Raw genomic sequence first — 20,475 nt, 5'->3', positions numbered from 1 at the left:
CTAAGGATCTACAGCTTATTTGAGCATCACGGGACACCTGCCACACACAAAATATTCAGACAAGAACAAAAAGGAAGAGGAAAAAGCGTGAGGGGAAGAGAGGGTCGCTAACCATTCACAACGACCTTGATGACACGCAGATCAATCTCGCCGCGCGCCATCAGGCGACCCTCGCAGGTATACAAGCCCTCATCCGTCTTCTTTATGCCACGGATTTGAAGGTGATTGTTGTTCAGTACTTTAAACCGAACTGGAAGGAAGCAAAAGTTAATACATCTTCAGGTGTGCATATTTGGCAAGTTAATAACAGCAGTAAAAGCTGGATGATAAACAGCTGTTAGCATAGAAGTGAGTAAGGCATCAAAAAAGAAAACTCCTATCTGAATCAACTAAGCTATAAAGACTTTGTTTAACGTAAACATTTTAACAAACATCTTAGTCACTGAAATGTTTGGTGACAAAAACTGGAATGTCATTTTATTGCTCATTTGATATTACCTTAACTATCAAATTTGAGGCCATATATCCAACAATCATTTTACGAGCTCCAGAAAAACAGAAGAGAATCTAAGCAAAGCCCACATGAACTCCTTCAGTCTGGGATAAAATGTGAACCGAATAAATGTAGTCACATAATAATCAAAAATACTATTGCAACCCACACATAAGCGCATGTTATTATTTTTCAGTGAGCAATAACACTGCCGTACACATTATTATACTGCTCAGTGTCAAGGGTGAATAACAGAAAGTCAATTGTATTTTCAAATTCAAAATCAAATTAATTTTTCCCTTTCAAAGCACAGGGTAAATCCCGGAGAAGAATGGCAACAAAAGCAGTGGATGAGTCATTTTATGACTCCAACACCAGGATCTGTGTATATATATATATATATATATATATATATATATATACATATTATTAAATATTTCGTTGGCTGTGTGTTTTGTTTATGTAGTGCATTTTTACTACAGTTTCCATTTTGCCTTATAATCTGTTTTTGTTTTATTTTGGCTGTTAACATAAGTGCAACACTACAATATCACTCTGAGTTACATCTTGATAATGTTGCGGTTATCTCACATTTTGATTCACCAAACTGCAGCCATCAACATAATCTCATGGCTAACAAACAAAATAAACAATAAAAAAAGCAAGCTATAACATCCTGAGAAGTAATGGTCAGTATGGCTGAAATCATCTTATTCCCTCCTCATTAATTCTGAAATTTGTTCACCTAGTTGTTCTGTGTTATAATCAACTGAAAACAAACTGAAATATAAATTCTGCATTGTTCATAAACTTACCATCTTTTTCCATCTGTATTTTTGCTCCTTTATATTTCCAGAGGACAGTGGGTGGAGGTGAACTAACAACATCACAAACAATGTTGGCATTGTCTCCTTCAGTAAACTCTTGGGGTGAGGGCGCGTTTTGAAAGGTGATTTTTTCTGGAATAAAAAAAAAAAAAACAAGCACATTTTTCACTCAGTGATATAACGAGGTTCATTAAAGCTCTTTCACTCTCTATGATTGCCCTGCTATGGCACTATGTTTTAGTGAAACACTATCTTTAAAAGTAGTGCTGTCTATGTTAATAAATCACAACTGAAAATGATCAAACTGACGGAATGCTTAACATTTTTTACCAAAAATCTCATTCATTTTATTATCACCCTAAACAAGCTCCCCTGGTTCAAGTTACCAGAACTGAAGCAATATCTAGCCAAGCCATTTCTAAAATTGACTGGTTAATGGAATTTGCTGGAAGCTTTTTAGAAAGAAGCAGAACTGCTACCTTACAGACTTCAGCAGGACACAAGTGACAGAATTGGATTCCGAACTGGAAAGCTATAGAGCTATCTCATCAAGGCTTAACATATGAAGCCATTTAGCTGTAATGCGCAGCTCATTTCTTGAAATGGTCGGTAAAAGTTTAAATGTAAAGTCTGCTCCTGTTAAACTGGCCATCTGCATGGGGCAAAAGCAGTTATAAGTTATCTCTTATATGGCTTGCAAGCTGTAGCACTGAACTAACTATGCAAACTGCTGCTGGTACTGTACAAATGTTCATTCACAGGAAGTTGTGATGTTTTGTACACTTCTGTGCACAACATTGTGCATCGCTGTTAATATGGGTGACCACTTCTAATAACATCCTGAAACAGGCCCTGAAATAACAGAAAAGTTCTGTTTGGAAAATAATTTCATCTCTGACGGACAATTGCTGATGCTTGGCATTCATGGAAAATAAAATCCATTACTCACAAGAACTGCACAACAGACAGGATCATTAAGCAGCCTTCTAATGGTCTTCCGACCGTTTATTGAACTGATGAAAAATCCATCCTCACTTGAAAAGAAAGAATAATGTGTTGCCCTTGAGCAGTCAATAAAATACTATGAGTTCAATGAGCAGGATTCTTTTTCTTCTGTGTTCACACCACTCCGTAATTTGGAGTGTGTACCGTATACTGTGGGGTGGGGCGGTGGGGGGGAACTTACGGAAGATCTTCACTTTGACTGTCGACTCCGCTTGCTGGTCTCCATTGGTAGCGACACACTTGTATGTCCCAGCACTTTCCGTCCCGGCTTTATACAGCGTGAGGGTGGAAGATGACTCATCGTTACGGGTTACTGTTGTGTCTTGTCTGTTCGGCTCTATCCTGTCCCCGCTTGGTCCAAACCAGTCTATGTGCTTGGCAACGCCTACAACTAAGACAACAGACAGAACAGAGCAGTACATAAGAAACAGGTATCTATAGGGTAACACATTTCAAATCAGAGCAGTCAGCCACTGCCCACAGACTGTACATTGTAGGTGGTTCATGCTCCTGCAAGGAATGAAGCGTGTGGTTTATGCATTTTAGCTGTGTCTAGTAACTAAGACATCAGAAAATGTTATATGTTTTCAAGGTTTGATGCTAAACAAACAAACCAAAAACAAAAGGACACTTAATCTCATCATTCATTGATGACTTATTGATGAATGTATGATACACATTCAAGTAACCGGAAAACCACTTAACATAAAATATGAAGGGGGGTGTAGTTGTCCACTTTAATCCTGCAGAAGAGGAAGTGTGGCTGATCAAGCAATACTGTGCATTTGTACCACAAACATCCATGCATATTTATCCATACACCTAACACATGGGGAAGACTTTTTAATAAGAACTGATTCCAACAGAAACACAGACCCCTGCTATGTTTTGTCTAGTTTAACCACTTTATACAAATTTTTGCAAAACAGTCTAAAAAGTGGGTGAACTGTTAAGGTGCAGTTTTAAAAAAAAGTTTAATATATATATATATATATAAACTTGGAACATTTTGATAAACTTACCTTCACACACAAAGAATTTGGACTCTCCAAGACTAATCTCACCATGGGTTGGTGTGATCTGTACTTCCAATGAAACTGCAACAGAAAAACAAACATACAATACAAAATTAGAATCAACTCACTAAGTGAAGCACTGATTAAGAATGCTTAACAATGTTTCAACACTTAGATGGAACAATTATTAAAACAGGAAACAGGCTAATTAGATGCGCAAATGTCTGCATATCAATGTGTTCCATCTATATGCAAAGGCAGAAGCAATCACCTGCAGGCAATCAGAAATACGACTGTGGGGTTCTTTAAAAATATATTTTAAGGTCTTTGATTTGCTCATGTTAAGAGCAACACTTGAGTGTATATCTTATTTCCTCCAGAACCGAGACTGTACCTTCAATAGCACTTTTAATTTCTACTGGAAAGGATCCAAAGACTTGCTGGAGCCAGCATCTATCTACACTTTACTGCACTTTAAGGAATATGCTTCAGTTTTCTGCCACATAAACCTTATATTATCTTTGTACATTCGTCCATATTTTTTTTACCGAAACTTAAAATGCAGTAAAAACAATAAAATCAATCAACATGCACATTCAGAAAACAACAACAATGCCAGTTTTGGCCCTAGCAGACATGTCACCAAAAATATGGACATTTCCTTTTCCTCTGTTGCCTACAGTCCTCCTGTCCTATCAAGAGAAATAACATCAACACAGCAATACAAATATTCCGCTAAGATTCAGCAGCTGGAACCAGTGCTGTGCTCCCAGTGTACCTTGAGATGAATTATTTTTAAAAGACTATTTAATTTTTAGAAATGACATCGTCTGGCAAGTTGAATGTAATGTCTCTCAGTGATAGCCTGCACTTCATCAAAGATTGGATGAAAAAGAGATTTGTATTATCTGACAGAGAGAATGATGCCCTGAAACATTTTGTACTTAATTAGAACAAAGTGTGACTTGTTTCTTGCAGAACCTCCCAAGGGGGCACTCAGGGTTCCAGTGGATGATTAAGAACGGTGTCGAGATTGACCTGAAATCCCACTCTATATCATGCATGAGCAAGACTGTGTGGCTGTGTACCAAACTAAAGGTCAAGGCAAGAAGGTCTCCATAGGGGCATCGATTGACACGGGAAAATAGCACAGTCAGTTAAAAAAAAAAAGATGTCTGGAGCTGGCAGAATTATTTCTATATTGTCAACTTGTGGAGCAAACAGGTAATAACTGATTTTATTTTAGTCAATTTGTTTCAGGTCTTCCCACAAAAGTGACACATCCCCTCAAATGTGAAGCACAGTTCAAGGTTAAAGAGTTCAAGGTTAAAGAGATTAAACAAAACCCAACAATATTGTTGTATTATGTTCAATTTTCTCACGCTTATATGTAATATTCACCAAACGGCCGTTGTATGTGCAACCGAATTCTGTTTGAGTCACCAAATATAGAAGGAAGAAGTCCTTAAATATTACAGACATGTAGCTTATCAGATGCACCTATATATATATATATATATATATATATATATATATATATATATATATATATATATAACTACATATAGTCACAGAAAGATAGATAAATATTTAAATATATAAATTTCTAAGAAGGCTGCAGTTTGAAATTACATAATCAGAATGCAGATATTTAACAATACTTTAAATTAGATTCTATTCTTTTTTAAAAATCTGCACAATTCCTTTCTTTAAGCTTGTCCAATAAACTGTAAATAAATATGTGAAATATAAGCAACTACTCCAATGCTAAGCTAAACTAACATATGTGTGTGTATATTTTTGTTTTATTTGAGAGGAAGATACCAGAAATTCTGGATATATTTGCTTAATAGATTAACTGTTGATCTATAAATCCCTTCGGCTCTTTACCCAAACTTAAAATCGATGCAATTACTGATATGAGGCTGAAAATAAAATGTTTGCTATATTTTTTTTAGTGACTGGTACTGTGTCGTATTAATGAAAAGACAGTTATTCAGTTGTCTTACAGTTGTATTTTTAAATGTGCCTGTCATTTCACTTTTATCAGAAGGATTTGATATTCAAAGTGATGGAACATAAAATCCTGATATCAACACTCTTGTCATTCTTTTTAAATACAAGTGTCTAATAAAAATAATGTCATGCTAATTTTATGGAAAAGGTTTATGAATTTAGTTTTAATTGGACTAAGGAATGAGAACAGTTTGTATTTATTTATTTAGTCAAACAAACAGGCAACTAATTTGCAGAGGAGGCACGCCAGTGATAATTATTCCAGTCAAGAGAAGTTTATTTGTATAGCCCATTATCACATTCAGTGTCTGAAACGGTTTTGCGTAAACAATAGTTTTCAATCCAGACAAAACAACACAGGCAAAAACATCCATGCATGCATCCATGACATAAAAATGACTGAAACTATAATGAAACGAAGGGATAAGGAAATGTAAAATATAATAATTATACCAAAATTTGGCTCCGGAAAATGTTTTTCTAATCTAATGTGATAAGTCCATTATAGGAAGCTTAATACAGAAAATAGTCCAGCAAAGGTTGAATGGAATAAGCTCCCTTAGATAAGAGGAGAAAAGATCTACTATTAGGATTAGGAAGGTGAAGTGGCCATTATGCAGAGGGGTAGGATGTGGGGCAGCTGGTGATTTTACATTACAAAGCAGGAATGTCACAGTAACTAACATCATTAGCATCTAGCACTAAGCGCACTGAGTAAAATGGCAATGTTCTCTGTGCATTTACTTGCCCCTGAAATTTTAACAGTATGACGACTTTGAGAATTTGCTCGGGGGAGAGTTAAAAGTGGCACAGTAAAAAACAATCAACTCAGAATATACAGTGTACTCTAATATGAAATAGACATGCAAAGGCTGCAGGATGACTGATAACACACTAAATGCTCACCACTGCAGTGTTTGAAGACAAACAAAAGATAAAACAGATGCCTTGTAAAAGCCTGAAAAAAATTATCATTTCATCACCAAAATCAAGGTTTGTAGACTAATTGTACCAATCTATTCTCTGAAAACCTGCTAAGTAATGATAACTGTTAAACTAATAGAAAGAAACTTGGTGAGTAGTGACAGAAATGACCTATACTTTTCATCTAACTCTCCCAACTGTATGGGTTGAATTATTGTCACGAAGTCAGAAAGCAGTGAGCCCAGCTCTAAAGCCTGTCAGTATACTTCACAATGCTGCTTTTCCTATTAAAATCAACAATGCAAAGCCACTTTCATATCCTCCAAGCAGGCTGACATTCAAGTCCCAAAGGGAAATTTTATCACATGATCCCATATCCTCTTCCCTTCCACTCAACAAATGTTGTTTTTCCTTGTTCTGTAGGGTATTAGAATACAGTAGCAACACACCTGCACCATCTGAGAGTTTTCCAAATGGAATTGTTCTGTAGGCCAAGCACTAATTGGTTCTCTCAGATTGAAGGCAGAACCGTTGCTCTTCTTCGCTGAGAGTTATGAAGACAGGGTAATTGCTCTCCAACGAGCAGCTCACTTTTCATACATTAGTGAGGCTAACAAGCTACTGTAGTTCGTCTTGTTAAAGGGCAAAAACTCTTTCAAAGCAGAGGGTGGCAAAATTGAAGAGAAGCAAATTTGTGGTCTAGAAATTTAATATGCATACATTTCCCACACAATCAGATTGTATAGGAAAACAAATATTGCAAATATTTTGAATGCAAGCTCTTGGCTGCAATAAATAGCTTACAGGGAATGAAATACGCTTTTCATATTAATATGAAAAGAGTGTAAATATTTTCTGTTTCATTATGAAACTATGGTGGCGCAAGTTAGATTAGTGAGCGGCCACACTATTGGTAATTAATAGGAAACACTGTCTGAATCCCGAGTGAACAATTGAAGTAAGCTTAGACTGGATCGCCACATCAAAGAACTTAAAGGAGTAGAACTGTAGATAAGAGTAAGCAGGAAAATTATTTTTGCCTGTAGCATACATTTCAAGCACGGTTTACCAATAACTGTGATATTTCTTAATTCCCTACCTTAAGAGTATTTATAGCATTACTTGTAGCATATTTCCAGAAGTAGCAGTTATGGTCTGCCAGCTGGTTAATCTACCTAATCTAAACGGTCCAGACTGAAATGACTCAACTGCTGGATAGACTATTTTTTGAACAGTCACAGCCTTCAGATGATGAAACTTCTCTCTATGTACTGTATTACAGGTTGTTTTCATACTAGAAATACCAATTATCAGGAAAATACTTCATAGCACAGATTTGATAGATAGATAGACAGATAGATAGATAGACAGACTTTAGGTTGTGTGCGGCTGTGTTTCTTGTGACTTTGGTAAAATAGACTGCCACTGGTGTTGTCTACTTGCTAGTAGATTTTTCTCAGTTTCAAGGGAAACATAACACTTTTTAGACATAATTGTGTGTGTCCTGTTAAATTAACACTGTCTTTCAATGTTACAGACTATTAGGGCTGCCAAGTTTGCTTCCAAGCTCACACATTACTGTCATTTTATTATCTGCCACAGATGCTAGCAGATACCTTAATGATAACTAATGGCTAATGATAACAGATGGCTAATGTTGCTATCAGGTAACTGCCAGTACATCTCGGCAATTAACCGAAAATAAAGCAAAACCGGTATTCACCTCTAAACAATGTGATCTTGCCGATGTTGCTTATTACATTTGATTGTTTTAAATTCTGTTAGTACTATATGGTACCTTTTAAATCATACCACCACATGTGTTGTCAGCTGACTTCGCTGCACCCAGTCTGCAACAGGGAAGCATGATGGAGGAAAAGCCGAACACTGAGCTGATTACCCAACTTTAGTGTGTCCAAGAAAAATCTGTATGGGTTCTTTGGACAATTTTTTGGCTTTAGTAAAGACAACATCAAACAAAAAGGAGAAAACTGTGGGGAAAATACTTTCATCTGTTACAACACGAGCACAGTAATAAAAAATAAATACATCTCAGCTTCATTCATTTAGCATATTCACAGTACAAAGAGAGTGAACTATGAGGCCAAAAACAATAAATATACTTCTGCAACAAATCTGAGTCGCAGGTGCATCATATCCATAAATCCTGCTGAAACCCAAGACATAACCTCATATAGGGCTGTTCGATATAACGATATATATCGGATGATGATATAAAAACATCTATCGTTTCATTTTACGCTATTGTTTGTTTCGTGGTGTCGCAAAATAAGCTGTTTACAGCAATATTTTTTCATCGTTTTGATGGTCACTGTAGTGGTTATATTAATTTCTTAAAGTTCTCTCTTTCTCTTATATTTAATATAACCACACTACAGACGGACAAACGCCTGCTTTTATGCGTTGTGGTTAGCAACAAGGACGGTAAAACCATCGCGTGTCCGCTTGTTTATCTTCCACATAACCCTTTCACAATAAAGCTCAAGATCCTGTTGAGATTTTTCAAAATAAACCGAATCACGTAAAAGAGTATGGAGAGTATTTACGGATGAGAAGCAAAAAAGAGCCGTCAGGTGCTAAAAAATAAACCTTAGACTCAAATGTTAGAACCGGCTTTTCCCCGCAGCACGCCGTGTAATAAATACTCACAAAGATACGGCGGCCATTACAACATATGTCTAAAGATGTATAGTTTCATGCATCGGTTAAAACACTCGACTCCAGGTACACGACGCCCAGCTGGAAAAACTTCACGCAAGTTGAGCTGCCCGAGATTCACAGAATTTACAGAAAATGTTAAATTTTTGTGATTTATATCGTTATCGGACGATAGATGTCTTATATCGGGATATGAGATTTTGGTCATATCGCACAGCCCTAACCTCATATGCATCTGCCAATAAATATAACTACACATCGTCTCAACGAAGCCGCTAATGACTGTTACTGTCCCATTTTCTACTGTCCTGCAGCCACTTGTCAAACTGACTGGAAGAGAACAGACCAATTCAAAGAAAGAAACCCTACCTCCAGCTAGTGTTTCACAGCAAAATTGGAGACCAACACAGGCACACCATGTCCAAGAATAAATGCAGCCAATACCATAACTATGTTGAAGGCTCTACATATAGATTCAATAGAGACATATAAATGACGTCCTGTTTGTGTTGTGTTTTAAGGCCCCGATATCTTCCAAAATCTTCATTCTCTCTGCACAGCCTCTGTTCAAACTAAGCAAATAATAAAGCATCCAAAAACAAAACTAAATTTGTTTACCCCAAACATCTTTGCCCAAGGAACAACAAATGTTTGTAAAGTTTCAAAACAAAATTTAATGCACAAAATCAAAGAATGTAAATGCAATGCAACTTTTTACATCCATTCCTTCCTTATTATTCCTTATCATATTAGATATTTGAGCTTGATCGCATTGAGTTGCACTATTTTAACTGTAAACACCTTATCATAAAACACAAACAATAAGAATTAAACTTTAACAATTTACAGGGAAAGTATGGCTCTTGAATACTGACGCTAGAACAATGACCTAAAAATGAGGTTAGCAGAAGATGGTCTAAAGAGTATCAGAAGGTGCTATGCACTACTAATTGCCAAACCTTACCTTAGGCTCATAAAACTTGCATTCATATAGCAGTACCATACACAAACCTGTGCTATGTTTCCCAGCCGTTAAGGCACCCAGCAATAGACTGGATGAGAGACCTACAGAGAAATAAACAATTCAAGTAGAAAAGAATGACCCAGTTCTGAAGAAACATGTAATTTCCCTGCAGTTCAACTTGGCATTCAATTGCTTTTACATAAAATGAACACAAAAAAGTCCCACTGGGGAGCGCCTCATCCAAATCAACCTGAACGTGTCCGCCTATGATGCAATAAACCCGGGAACACAAAGTTACAATGCAAGGTTGTCAGGAAGTATTCAAAGAAAATTCAATTTGCAATCTGACTCAAGAAACAGACAAACTGTAATTTAAAAAAAAATTAAAAAAAGATAATTACTGTAAATAATAGCTGTTGTTGACTAAAACAAAATATGGCTGGAATTTAAAAATCAACTGCCAACAATTGGTTTAAGATTGCTTGTCTCACCCAAAATCTAAGCTGCAAATTAAAGTCTTAAATGAAATAACGACAAACAAATTATGAGGAGTGAAAAACAGTCAAAATTGCATCACGAAAACACTAGCAATGTTTGTCTGTTTCTTCTGCATCCAAACAATAACTATGCTCCTGACATTAGCAGTTCATTTGTGATGTAACATTTTCTGTAGCTCTGGGCAATGTCATATTTGGATGCAGGCTGATTATGACTATAGCAGACAGCTTGCAGTGTCAATAATTCATGACTCTGTAGGTCATCAACCACACAGTGGTGTTTTAGTCTTGGAGAAATCTCATTAAATTCATACTAACATGTATAAAAACGAAATTATTATTGGTAAGATATCATCAGTTACATAGTTTATTTATTTGCTGCTTCTCAATGCAGATCACAGCATGATGCTGGAAAATGCAAAACATGTTTTGCCATCTATCTGAATACAGCTGTGGTTTGGGGACCAGAAATGGCAGCAAAAATCCTTCTTGAAACTCTGCTATCATTTCTGTGTATGAGTTTCTATTTAAGGATCATGTTTGCCATTTCTTCAGAATAGCCATAGGGTATTATACTACAGCACATGCACATTTTCATGCACATGTGCTCGCACGTGTGTACAAGCGTTTGTATGTAACGACGGTAATGGAAGGGTAAGATTTCATGAATGAAAATTATGTACATTGATGTCCCTGGGTTACAGCAATCAGTGGCTGCAGCTGGAGGACCTTTAATAGCCTCATGTAGCTTAAACCTATCTTTTCTAGCATGGCTTGTATCTTAAATCTACATTTCCCACAGGAATACACTGTTATTTTGGAAGTAGCTGGTAAGATGTGAAGGGCAAGTACACTATATGGATAAAAAAAATTATGCAGAGTCTGGCCTTTTTCTTCTGGCCTCTGTAGTTATCTTAGAACACTCCGGGTGCTGAAGCCTAGGCTGTCGGATGTTGTAGTAAGCCTCGACCCAAGCCGTGACTCGCCTCACTTGCCATGTGGGATTATGCTCATCATCTATTCTGCCAGCGTAAAAAATGCACACACATTCAAACACTTAAACTTTAAGCCTGCCAAACCGACAGTCACAGTAATAAACATCAGTTTACTATCTGTGGTCTAAACCAAACAAAAGATTGAATGTGTCCTCCAAATAAATGGTGTACTTGCTATGAGGGCAAGGAAGCTCATAATACATTACTAAAATTTATATTATTCATATTTGGCTTTTCAGCAGGGACACACAAATAAGAATGCGTGCGCCACTGCTTCACTGTCAAAGAGCATTTAATTGGCAGCTTCTAAATAACCGGAAAGCAAATGATTCTATAATTCAACTGTCTCCAGAAATCAAGAGCCTCTTGCTCAGTAATGGTGCCAGTGTGTTTATAATATATTGAAAGAGGCTGATTCATCCGTGTTTAGTGATGATTTGTCCCATGCCAACAAGCTACAAAAGCTGCCAATGATTTACAAACTTAGGCCAATTTATGGTGTTGATTTGTTATTACAAGTACAAAACTCAACTAATGCATTTGTAACTTGAGCAAACCATAACCAGATTTATTTATTACAATGCACAAATTACAGCTAGCAAGCCATTTGAAATGACAATAATATATGCATTTCAACATTTGACTTGAGTATTGGTCGGTTTCACAATGCAGCAGACAGAGACTCAAAAATTCTGAACGCATTTTGATTCCTAATTCATACTGGTATCAAGAAAACCATCTAATTACAAAAAAAGGGGATGGGAAACATTTAATCTTAGAAAATGTAGCACTGGGATTCCAGTTTTAAATGAACAGTCTAAGCCTTAAACACCAAAATAATTTAACTTTTAATTAAAAAAAAAATTTATTGGAAAGGCATCTTCAAATAGCCAATACATCATTTTGTACATTTTGCAAGACATTTTATTTTATTTTAACTGCTTTGTTTTTGCAAATATTATGATGATGAGTTATTGTTTGTACAGAATATCATGCCCACAGCTTTCCTGGCAGGAAGAGGGATGGAGCTTTTTTCATACATGGTTGTTTCATGCAGGTCAAGCAGCAGGACTCCTGTGCTGTGTCTGTCACAGGAAAAAAAATTGAGTGCAGCACTCATTTTAGAGAGAAGGCTTACATTCCTCCAGATAAGATGGAGTTCTGGATGGGATTCTGAAGTCAGGACTGTGGGACGCTGATAGCTGGTATGGTTCCTTGAGTGCAAGCAGCTGCTTCACTTTCACTTTCAGGAGAAGCTTATTGTACAGGTGCCGGTGGGAGCAATGGTCAGGGATTCGGCTTAACAGAAACACAAACTGTGCTTTAAGTCTGTATTTTTAATGTCTGATAACTTTCCAATTTGTTGATATCACAATTGAAATAATAAGAAGCAATCCTAACGTGAACTAGCAGTAACATACTGCTTTGAAAACAAATTAATATCTCGTAAAACATAAATGTTCTTTTGGTTTGCTAATAGCTTTACTACAAAGTAACTCAGGTAATACTCTCCCCATCTCACACTGTGTCAAAACATGTTAATTCAACTGAGTATAGTTGTTAAAAAAACAACTATAACTGTCATTTTCATGCATAGAAACACATTTTTTTCTGTTAAATCTTATAATGCTATGTTAATCTTATTGCTTCATATTTCTCTACATTTATTCACTGAGATCACCAATCTGTGAGTTGCTCTTTAAGTGCTTAGTTTCAGAACTTACTAGTTTTAAGGAAATAGTGAGTATTTGCTTGCCGCTCATGCCTCTCAACCACAGTTATACTCATTTCTACCAGTTGCTATGGAAACGTGTTTCCCCGCTCCCTTCTCCCCTTACTTTGACATCACCGCTTGCCCGCCGCTCTCTCCCTCTCTCTCTCCCTCTCTGATTGGAGGCAGCAGTGCAGCCTCAGAGGAGTGACTATTTACATTGAAGAGGCTGTCAAAACAACGAACACACAATTTCAGCTGATCACCGTGGCTGCCTTCAGTGGTTGAGCCGTTGGTGGTAGTAGGCTTGAATGTCTCTACCAGCTAACTACATACTGTACAGAGCTATAAATTCAACACTCTATACAGTACCATTCAATAAAACTACTGGATGTCTAAAGAGCAAAGGCTCAGCTGGTGCTTGCCTTATTATATCTCCAGTCACAGGCATCGATATCTGCAAGGCTTTAGACAGTTGGGGCCTCTCATTTGTGCATTACTTTTCAACTATAAGACTGAATAACAGATGGCTAGAAGCTTACAGTCACTGTTCATTAGCTCTAAAAGAAATGTTTATGAGTCAACCCAAAAGGAACCCCTAGCACAGAAATATGACTGGTTCCTAATTATGTGGATCCATTTCAAAGCTTTCAACTTTTAATACCAGATCTTTCTGTAGCATCTATAACACAGATAAGGCTTATCTTTCAAATCATCTTAATTTCTTTTTCATAATTTATAAATAATAAATTATATCTGAAAATTTTAATATTCTCCAATCACAGTCTGCAGAAAACAGGATTTATATTATGTGAATCTTAGGTGTTAAAAAATGAAAGTGGAAAATATCACTTGGAATACTGACGTAATCATCATATTTATGTGTTATATAATAGGGCAGAACACATTAAAATAAGAGGCTGAGGCAGCAGAAGCTGAGCTGCCACAGAGGGGATGATTCAGATTTTTATCTCTTGTTAAAGAGTGGCTGCTTGAAAGGTTTTTGGCTGTGATATTGAAGTATTCTAATATAATGCATATTTTATCTCATATCATCTTTATCATATTGTCATAGGCCAAAAAGATCTGTGTACTGTAGCCTATGCCATTCACTATAAAAAAGGATTTACCTTAAATACAGATTTAAAATCAACTATATAAATCTGACATTTCAATTTTTTTAGCTTTTAAAACTAAAACACGGACCTTTTTTGTGTTGATCGCTGCAAAATTAAAATGTGTCAAGTACAGATCTAGGCAAATGTGGAATAATGTGATGCTTCAGTGCGCTGGTTCAGTTTTTCAATTTTCATCGACTGTATTCATGAGCAAAATTCAATTTGGGAAGTTATTTTTCCAGGTTTACACTTGAGTGTAACACGCTCCCAGACATGACACTTTCAAATTCATTTTACAGTCTGCTGGAAAAAAAAAATAAGGACAAAACTCACATAATAATTTGTGCAGTGGTAAACACTGCCATGGTGCTCAGAGATCTTTAACATCGAACGGAAGCCAAAATATGAGTTTAAATGATCTCTCTCTTTCTCTAATGGCCATATGCCTCTCTGAGCTGCATCCCTTTTCCTCTCTGTGCTGAAGATAAGCTGTGACTCAGTGAGCTACGGTGCAGTCCACTTCAGTGGCCAAGAGAAATTTGCCCTCATTCAGGCAATTTAGTGTGAGTGCCCCTCAGCATCTGCCTCAGCTGTGCACCACACAACAAAAGCCCAGGGAGGCGGAGAGCTGAGCGCCTGTGACCCATCATGCCATCCTGTAATGAATCAGTATTTAGAAGGTTGGATACAAGGCCAAGGAGACAATACAGACATTGTGCTGTCAGAGACACTCAAAAATTAGGTGAGAAAAAGCTTTAAAAAAAAAAAATATACACAGAAAACAGATTAATTTTGGCCTAACAAAAAAAAGATAATTCTGCAAAAGAAACCAAAACAATCCATAATAAACATGTTTTGTCATCTCAAACAAACAGATACATGATCCTGTGAAAAAAACATAATTATGCCCAAAATCCGAGTTTGATTTTCATCCAGCTTAGAGCTCCAGCAGAGCTGTACAACCTGTGCAAGGACTGAGAGAGAGCAGTCTGTCACTATGTCTAAAAAAGACATGCATAATCAGTGAAATGGAAAGATTCTTGGAGGCTGAATACTGGAGACTCTGCAAGGAATTTTTATTTACAGTTTGAATTCTCCGTGGCAAGAATAGGGAGCCTGTGTAACATGAACAATGACTGAAATGTTAACCATCACTGTCTGTCACTGAAAAAAAAAAGAAAAAAACACTCGTCCTTACAGATTAATCATTACAGTGTTTCTCCTGTGACTTCCCTGATGGTGCTAGTCACGACATACTCCCCTGAAACAGCCCACAAAGCAACCACTCCGCTTGCTACTTGAGTGAAAGCCATTAAGGTTTAGCAGAATAAAAAACTATAAGGCTGTGCTAAATGGGCAGATTTTCATACATCTCTAATAATTAATGTAACAACAAAGAGGGGGGGAAAAGGGCTAACTGGGAGGGTAGGAGGACTGGACGGAGGGAGCCAAAATGACCACTCAGCCACAAGATGCCTGTGACTACACAGAACCCCGAAGCCTGGCACATGCACACAGCTCCCTCTGTGTGTCCATTGAGAAAGCAGACAAGCTGGGACGAGCCGGATAAGCCTGCCTGTGACTCCACCAGGAAGAGGATCAATAGGAGGGAATGCACCATTTCGGATACAGCCAGACAGAGCCAGGGGCAGGGCAGAGAGGCAGAGCAGCACTTGAGTGCTCATTATGTTGTGTAGGATGACACAGTGTGTGCAGCCACTTCTGGAGTTATCTATGAACGGAGGGAGGTGTTGCAAACCCCTCAGAGATTAGGGCAGACCACACAGTAATTGGATTAAAGCACTAATGAAAATAAAAACTGGCATGAGCATGTCTCCATCAAGGTTACAGAGCTGAGGAGGACAATCACATGAGCTAGCTGATAGCAGGTGGAAAAAAATCGCTCGACAGGAGTCCAAACCTATCGCACGACCAGACAAATACTGGACAATGTTCATCGTGGCCGCCTCTTTCGCCTCGCTTGCTGGCATGGAAACAGTTGGCTGCAGCTGAGCATTTGGACATCACCCACCAGCAGTCAATCACACAGCAATGTCCCGCCTTCTATACAGAGTCTCAAACACCTGCCAAGTATCAAATGCCAGTAAAATTTGTCTTTGCCAGTAAATAAACAAGGGTCAACCACCACAGTGGCCAAGACGATGATGCCTCAGCTGCCTTCTCCTGTCCTCAGATTATGTCCCTGCTGACCAGTGAACACTTTCTCCACTCTAAGCCAATCAAACCAAAGCAAAACAGTGGCTGTGTATCAAACAGGTTTCTGATGAGCTGTTTTAAATGCTGGCTCTACAAAAAAAAAAATGCTAAGCTGTTATTTCCCACTTGACAATATGATTAACCAGCCAAACACCACTTTAAAGATGACCAAACAGACTGCATGATGAATACATAACTGAGTGACCAAGCTTGAAATCAATGTTTTTACCTGTTCAACAGATTACTGACTTTTTCACCATGTTCTTCAATTGTTCCAGAACATGAAGCAGCACTCAAAATGAGTGGGTTCGTGTTACGGCTCACTCACATCAAGCGTGAAGATTGTAAGGAAAGAAGAAACAGCAGCACGGCAGAGTGAAAAGTAAAGTAGAAAGTAAAGCAGGGCGATATGACCAAAAATATTTATCACGATATACATTTGAAAATTTGCGATAACGATATAACTGACGATATAATTGACACTAGACAAAATACTTTACAACTCCACAACTTTATTCGTGCAAAAAAATAAATAAAATCAAGGTATTTTCACTTAAACAAGCAGCTGTTTTTTTATGTGCATTAAAGTTATATAAAAATTTAACAGTGCAAATGCAAAATCCTTGCTGACAGTTTAACCAAAAGGCATTTCCAGTGGAAATTGGCCGACATATCCTCAGCATAACCACGTATAATATCCACAAAACTTAAAAAGAGGCTATACACACACAATACGGTAATATTATGTTGAAGCACAGTACGTATCACTCCGCGCGAGGCTCCTGCCTACGATAGCCGTAATGCTCCGACAATCCATCAAGCGATGCGGGTTCGTAGCTTAGCAAAGTCGTACTAAAACATTTGACAGATTTTCGAGCGCCGTGTACCACATAAAATCGTTTCGAGATCAGTAAACACAACCAGAATTCATACATAAGGCACACTGGATTATAAGGGGCACTGTCGATTTTCAGAAAAATCAAAAGATTGATTTTAAGTGTGCCGTATTTTCCAAAAAACGACGGCCCGCTAGCATGCGCTACCAAAAATAGTGCTTTGTTGTGTATCTGACGGACGAAAGCTAAACCAGTTCCAAAACCACTGAAGTTGCAGCATTTTTACAAACCAATTCTGGTTCATCTGTTTCATTCACCGATCCGCTTTCGCCCTTATGAAAACAAAGGCACTGCGCATGCGCGTTTTACCCATATTCTATCGCGATATTTCATTTTCTTATGGTTGCCCGACATTATACCGGTATTACCGTGAACGGTATGATATGGCCCAGCCCTAGTAGAAAGTAATCTTCAGTAATCAGTCAAACATAATTAAACTGATGAAATAATATTTAATAAGAAAAGAGAAATATTACATACAGTAGAAGCTCATTTTATACTGTCAAATGGGGTTTAAAATACTTGTTTTGTATGTTAAATTTCAACTTATTTACTGCAGTTAGAAACCCTGTGTAATAACCCTATTTTGATTTCATTTAATGTGTTATTTCAAAATACTAAACCAAGCTGTCAACAGCTTCCTGCAACACCAGATCTTTGCAGCATGTTTCCTCCTCTTATACAATCCATATGCATAGGATCTCTCTCCATCTTACTAATCAGCCTCCACAGTCTTCAGTTCAGTTCACATGGCCGATGTGTATAAACAACATTTTCCCAATTGAAAAACTGGCCTCCTGGTTGCAGTATCTGAATAAAACGCTGTTTATTACAACACAAGAATGATGACAAAGACCTTCATTTTTTTAACAAATTAAAAACAACAGACTTTATAGTTTTTGGTGGAAAAAAATTTGTACTCTGATCTAAGACACTTGGGACCAATTGCTGAAGTGGATACCTTGGTTAGGGACAATAACAGGGCTCTTCTGTTAACTAATGTGCATGTTCATATGGTTAAAAAACACAGCAGCCACAGGAAATACAGTGACAGGAGGAGTCAAAACAGATTCTTGACCTTAAAAGTAATACATATTTATATAAAAACAAAAGACATTTATCAGCATACTTTTTTATATTTTGGGCTACTGAGGTTGTTTGAGTATAGCAAAAATCCAAAATGAAATAAATAAATAGAAATAACCATAGCACCTGAACCTATTAGTTTGGGTTTCTAGGGAGTCAAAATCCACCACTATAAAGAAAACTGGCAAGCTTTATTTATAATTTAATACAAAACGAGAGCATCATTGCCAGAGGAATGCTGCACAATAATCGCTTTATCTCAATTATCTTTTCATAAGCGCTGGAAGCCAGAATGGTAATTGAAAATAAAATTATTTTAATTGTCCAGTCCTGCCCAGGGTCATGGTCAGAATTCTTATTGCAGATTCTGACTTCTCTGAAGTTGTAAAGTGCTTTGTGACAAGGACACGGTTGTACTCCAGTAGAATGCTATGTGTTATTCAAGGCCATTCCCGATGTCCCTCATTAATCCATGCCACATCTAATTGTGCTAAGCCATAACAGCAGGCCATTAGCATTCTTAAGCAACACTGCCATCCTCTTCCAAAATATTTCCAGTGGCTGACTAATTAGCGATGTTGTCATGCAGCACGAGGATAGGCAACACCAGTTAAGAGTTTTTAGACACAGGTGTGCTTGTTCAGGCAAAAGCTGAACAAGTTGATGGAAAGGTTCAGGTTTAGGCAGAAAAGACAGTTATGACAAGAGACGATCATGCGGCGTGATAAAGTCATCTGTTTTGTGTTATCTTTCGGTCCGCCAAGTCTGTAACACAAATGTTGTGATTCAGTTATTTAACACTTATAGTCAGACAAGTTCATATTCTACACATAGACTAGACAAGCAGTGACTCATGAACAACCTGTTACTACACCTGCTAAGAAATCTGTCCATGGTTACTGTTGGCATTTAACATCAGGCATTCCTTTCTGTACAAATCCAAAGAGCTAACACACAGTTAAAAAAAAAAAATTGTATTAACATTCAATTCACTTCATCGCACTAATATAGGTTCTCAAATGAACAACATGAAAAAAAAGAATCTTTTTCACTTCAAAAAGGGTTTTATTTCTCTTCTTTAGAAGCATCTCCATCATGTTTGCGGTATAGCGGTCAGTAAAAGAGAGCAAGGAAAGCCCAAGGTTGTGTTCTGCATTCTTTGAGACAGACTGACAAGGCGTGGTTGGGCTACACGATGGTTCCACTGAGGGCGACAGATGGCACAGAGGCACCTTATGACACAACATTAGCTTCCACACATACACACCTTCTTGGCCAATCAGAGACTGGACTATAAAAATAGACACTGGGACAGGGCTAGCCTCCAGAGAGTTAACTTCCCTGTTTCTAAGAGCTAGGATCTCCAGAGACGTCCACAAAGAGGGAACACTTTCACTGCCATTAATCTAGGCACTAGAATTTTTTACAACTATTAGCAACACAATGCCTTTTATATCCTTTAATACCTTGTTATTATACGTGAGTGTTTTCATTATCATGCTTTTTATTTCATTATCAGTGGAAATGTATTTCAAGGCAGTTATGCTAATGATATGTATAAAAAAAAAAGAAATATCACTATATTTGCCATGATTTGTTATGGATAGTTACCGGAGCATTTCATTTGGTTGACCTTCAAATTATAAAAAACAGTCAAGCTACCTGATTGGTACAGATTCAGTTTCCCAGCTTACAATTCATTAAATTCAGCCTGAGGTAGAAGGAAGGCAGTATACGCTGCACGTTCGAGCTGTAGTTCATTCAATGTTCTGTTACAAAGCCTGTGAGCTGCGCTAACAGAATACATTTGTCAGCAGTAAAAAGCCTGGGAAATTCAGAAGTCGGAAATGTAAGTCATCTGAGGAAGTCAGTTTAGGTCTTCTTTTTTTTCCTTTGAGAAACTCAGGTCATTCCCAAGTGAGGGGATATATTAAATAAAAGTTTTCATGTAAGTCATGTTCAAAATGTCTCAGACACAAATTTTCCAAAAGAAAAAGAAAAAAATCAGACTAAAATAATTTATTACAATCA

The 20,475-nt window shown here is 37.3% G+C and overlaps 1 protein-coding gene across 10 annotated transcripts in view; it reads right to left on the bottom strand.

Annotated features, from left to right (window-relative positions):
* ncam1b (neural cell adhesion molecule 1b) overlaps window positions 1-20,475 on the bottom strand; it is a 74,400-nt gene that overhangs the window by 37,439 nt on the left and 16,486 nt on the right. For all 10 annotated transcript variants that reach the window (XM_063492857.1, XM_063492859.1, XM_063492858.1 and 7 more), the window contains exons 2-5: window positions 3,348-3,422; window positions 2,507-2,716; window positions 1,309-1,452; window positions 113-250 (exon numbers count right to left, since the gene is read on the bottom strand). In XM_063492857.1, the coding sequence (XP_063348927.1) occupies window positions 113-250; window positions 1,309-1,452; window positions 2,507-2,716; window positions 3,348-3,422 (567 nt within the window). The remainder of the gene's footprint in view (window positions 1-112; window positions 251-1,308; window positions 1,453-2,506; window positions 2,717-3,347; window positions 3,423-20,475) is intronic.

This window comes from Pelmatolapia mariae, linkage group LG14 (assembly GCF_036321145.2).
Source record: "Pelmatolapia mariae isolate MD_Pm_ZW linkage group LG14, Pm_UMD_F_2, whole genome shotgun sequence".
NCBI classification, from domain to species: domain Eukaryota; kingdom Metazoa; phylum Chordata; class Actinopteri; order Cichliformes; family Cichlidae; genus Pelmatolapia; species Pelmatolapia mariae.
The sequence above is the reverse complement of the archived record's forward strand: the minus strand, read 5'-3'. Positions and strand labels throughout refer to the sequence as shown.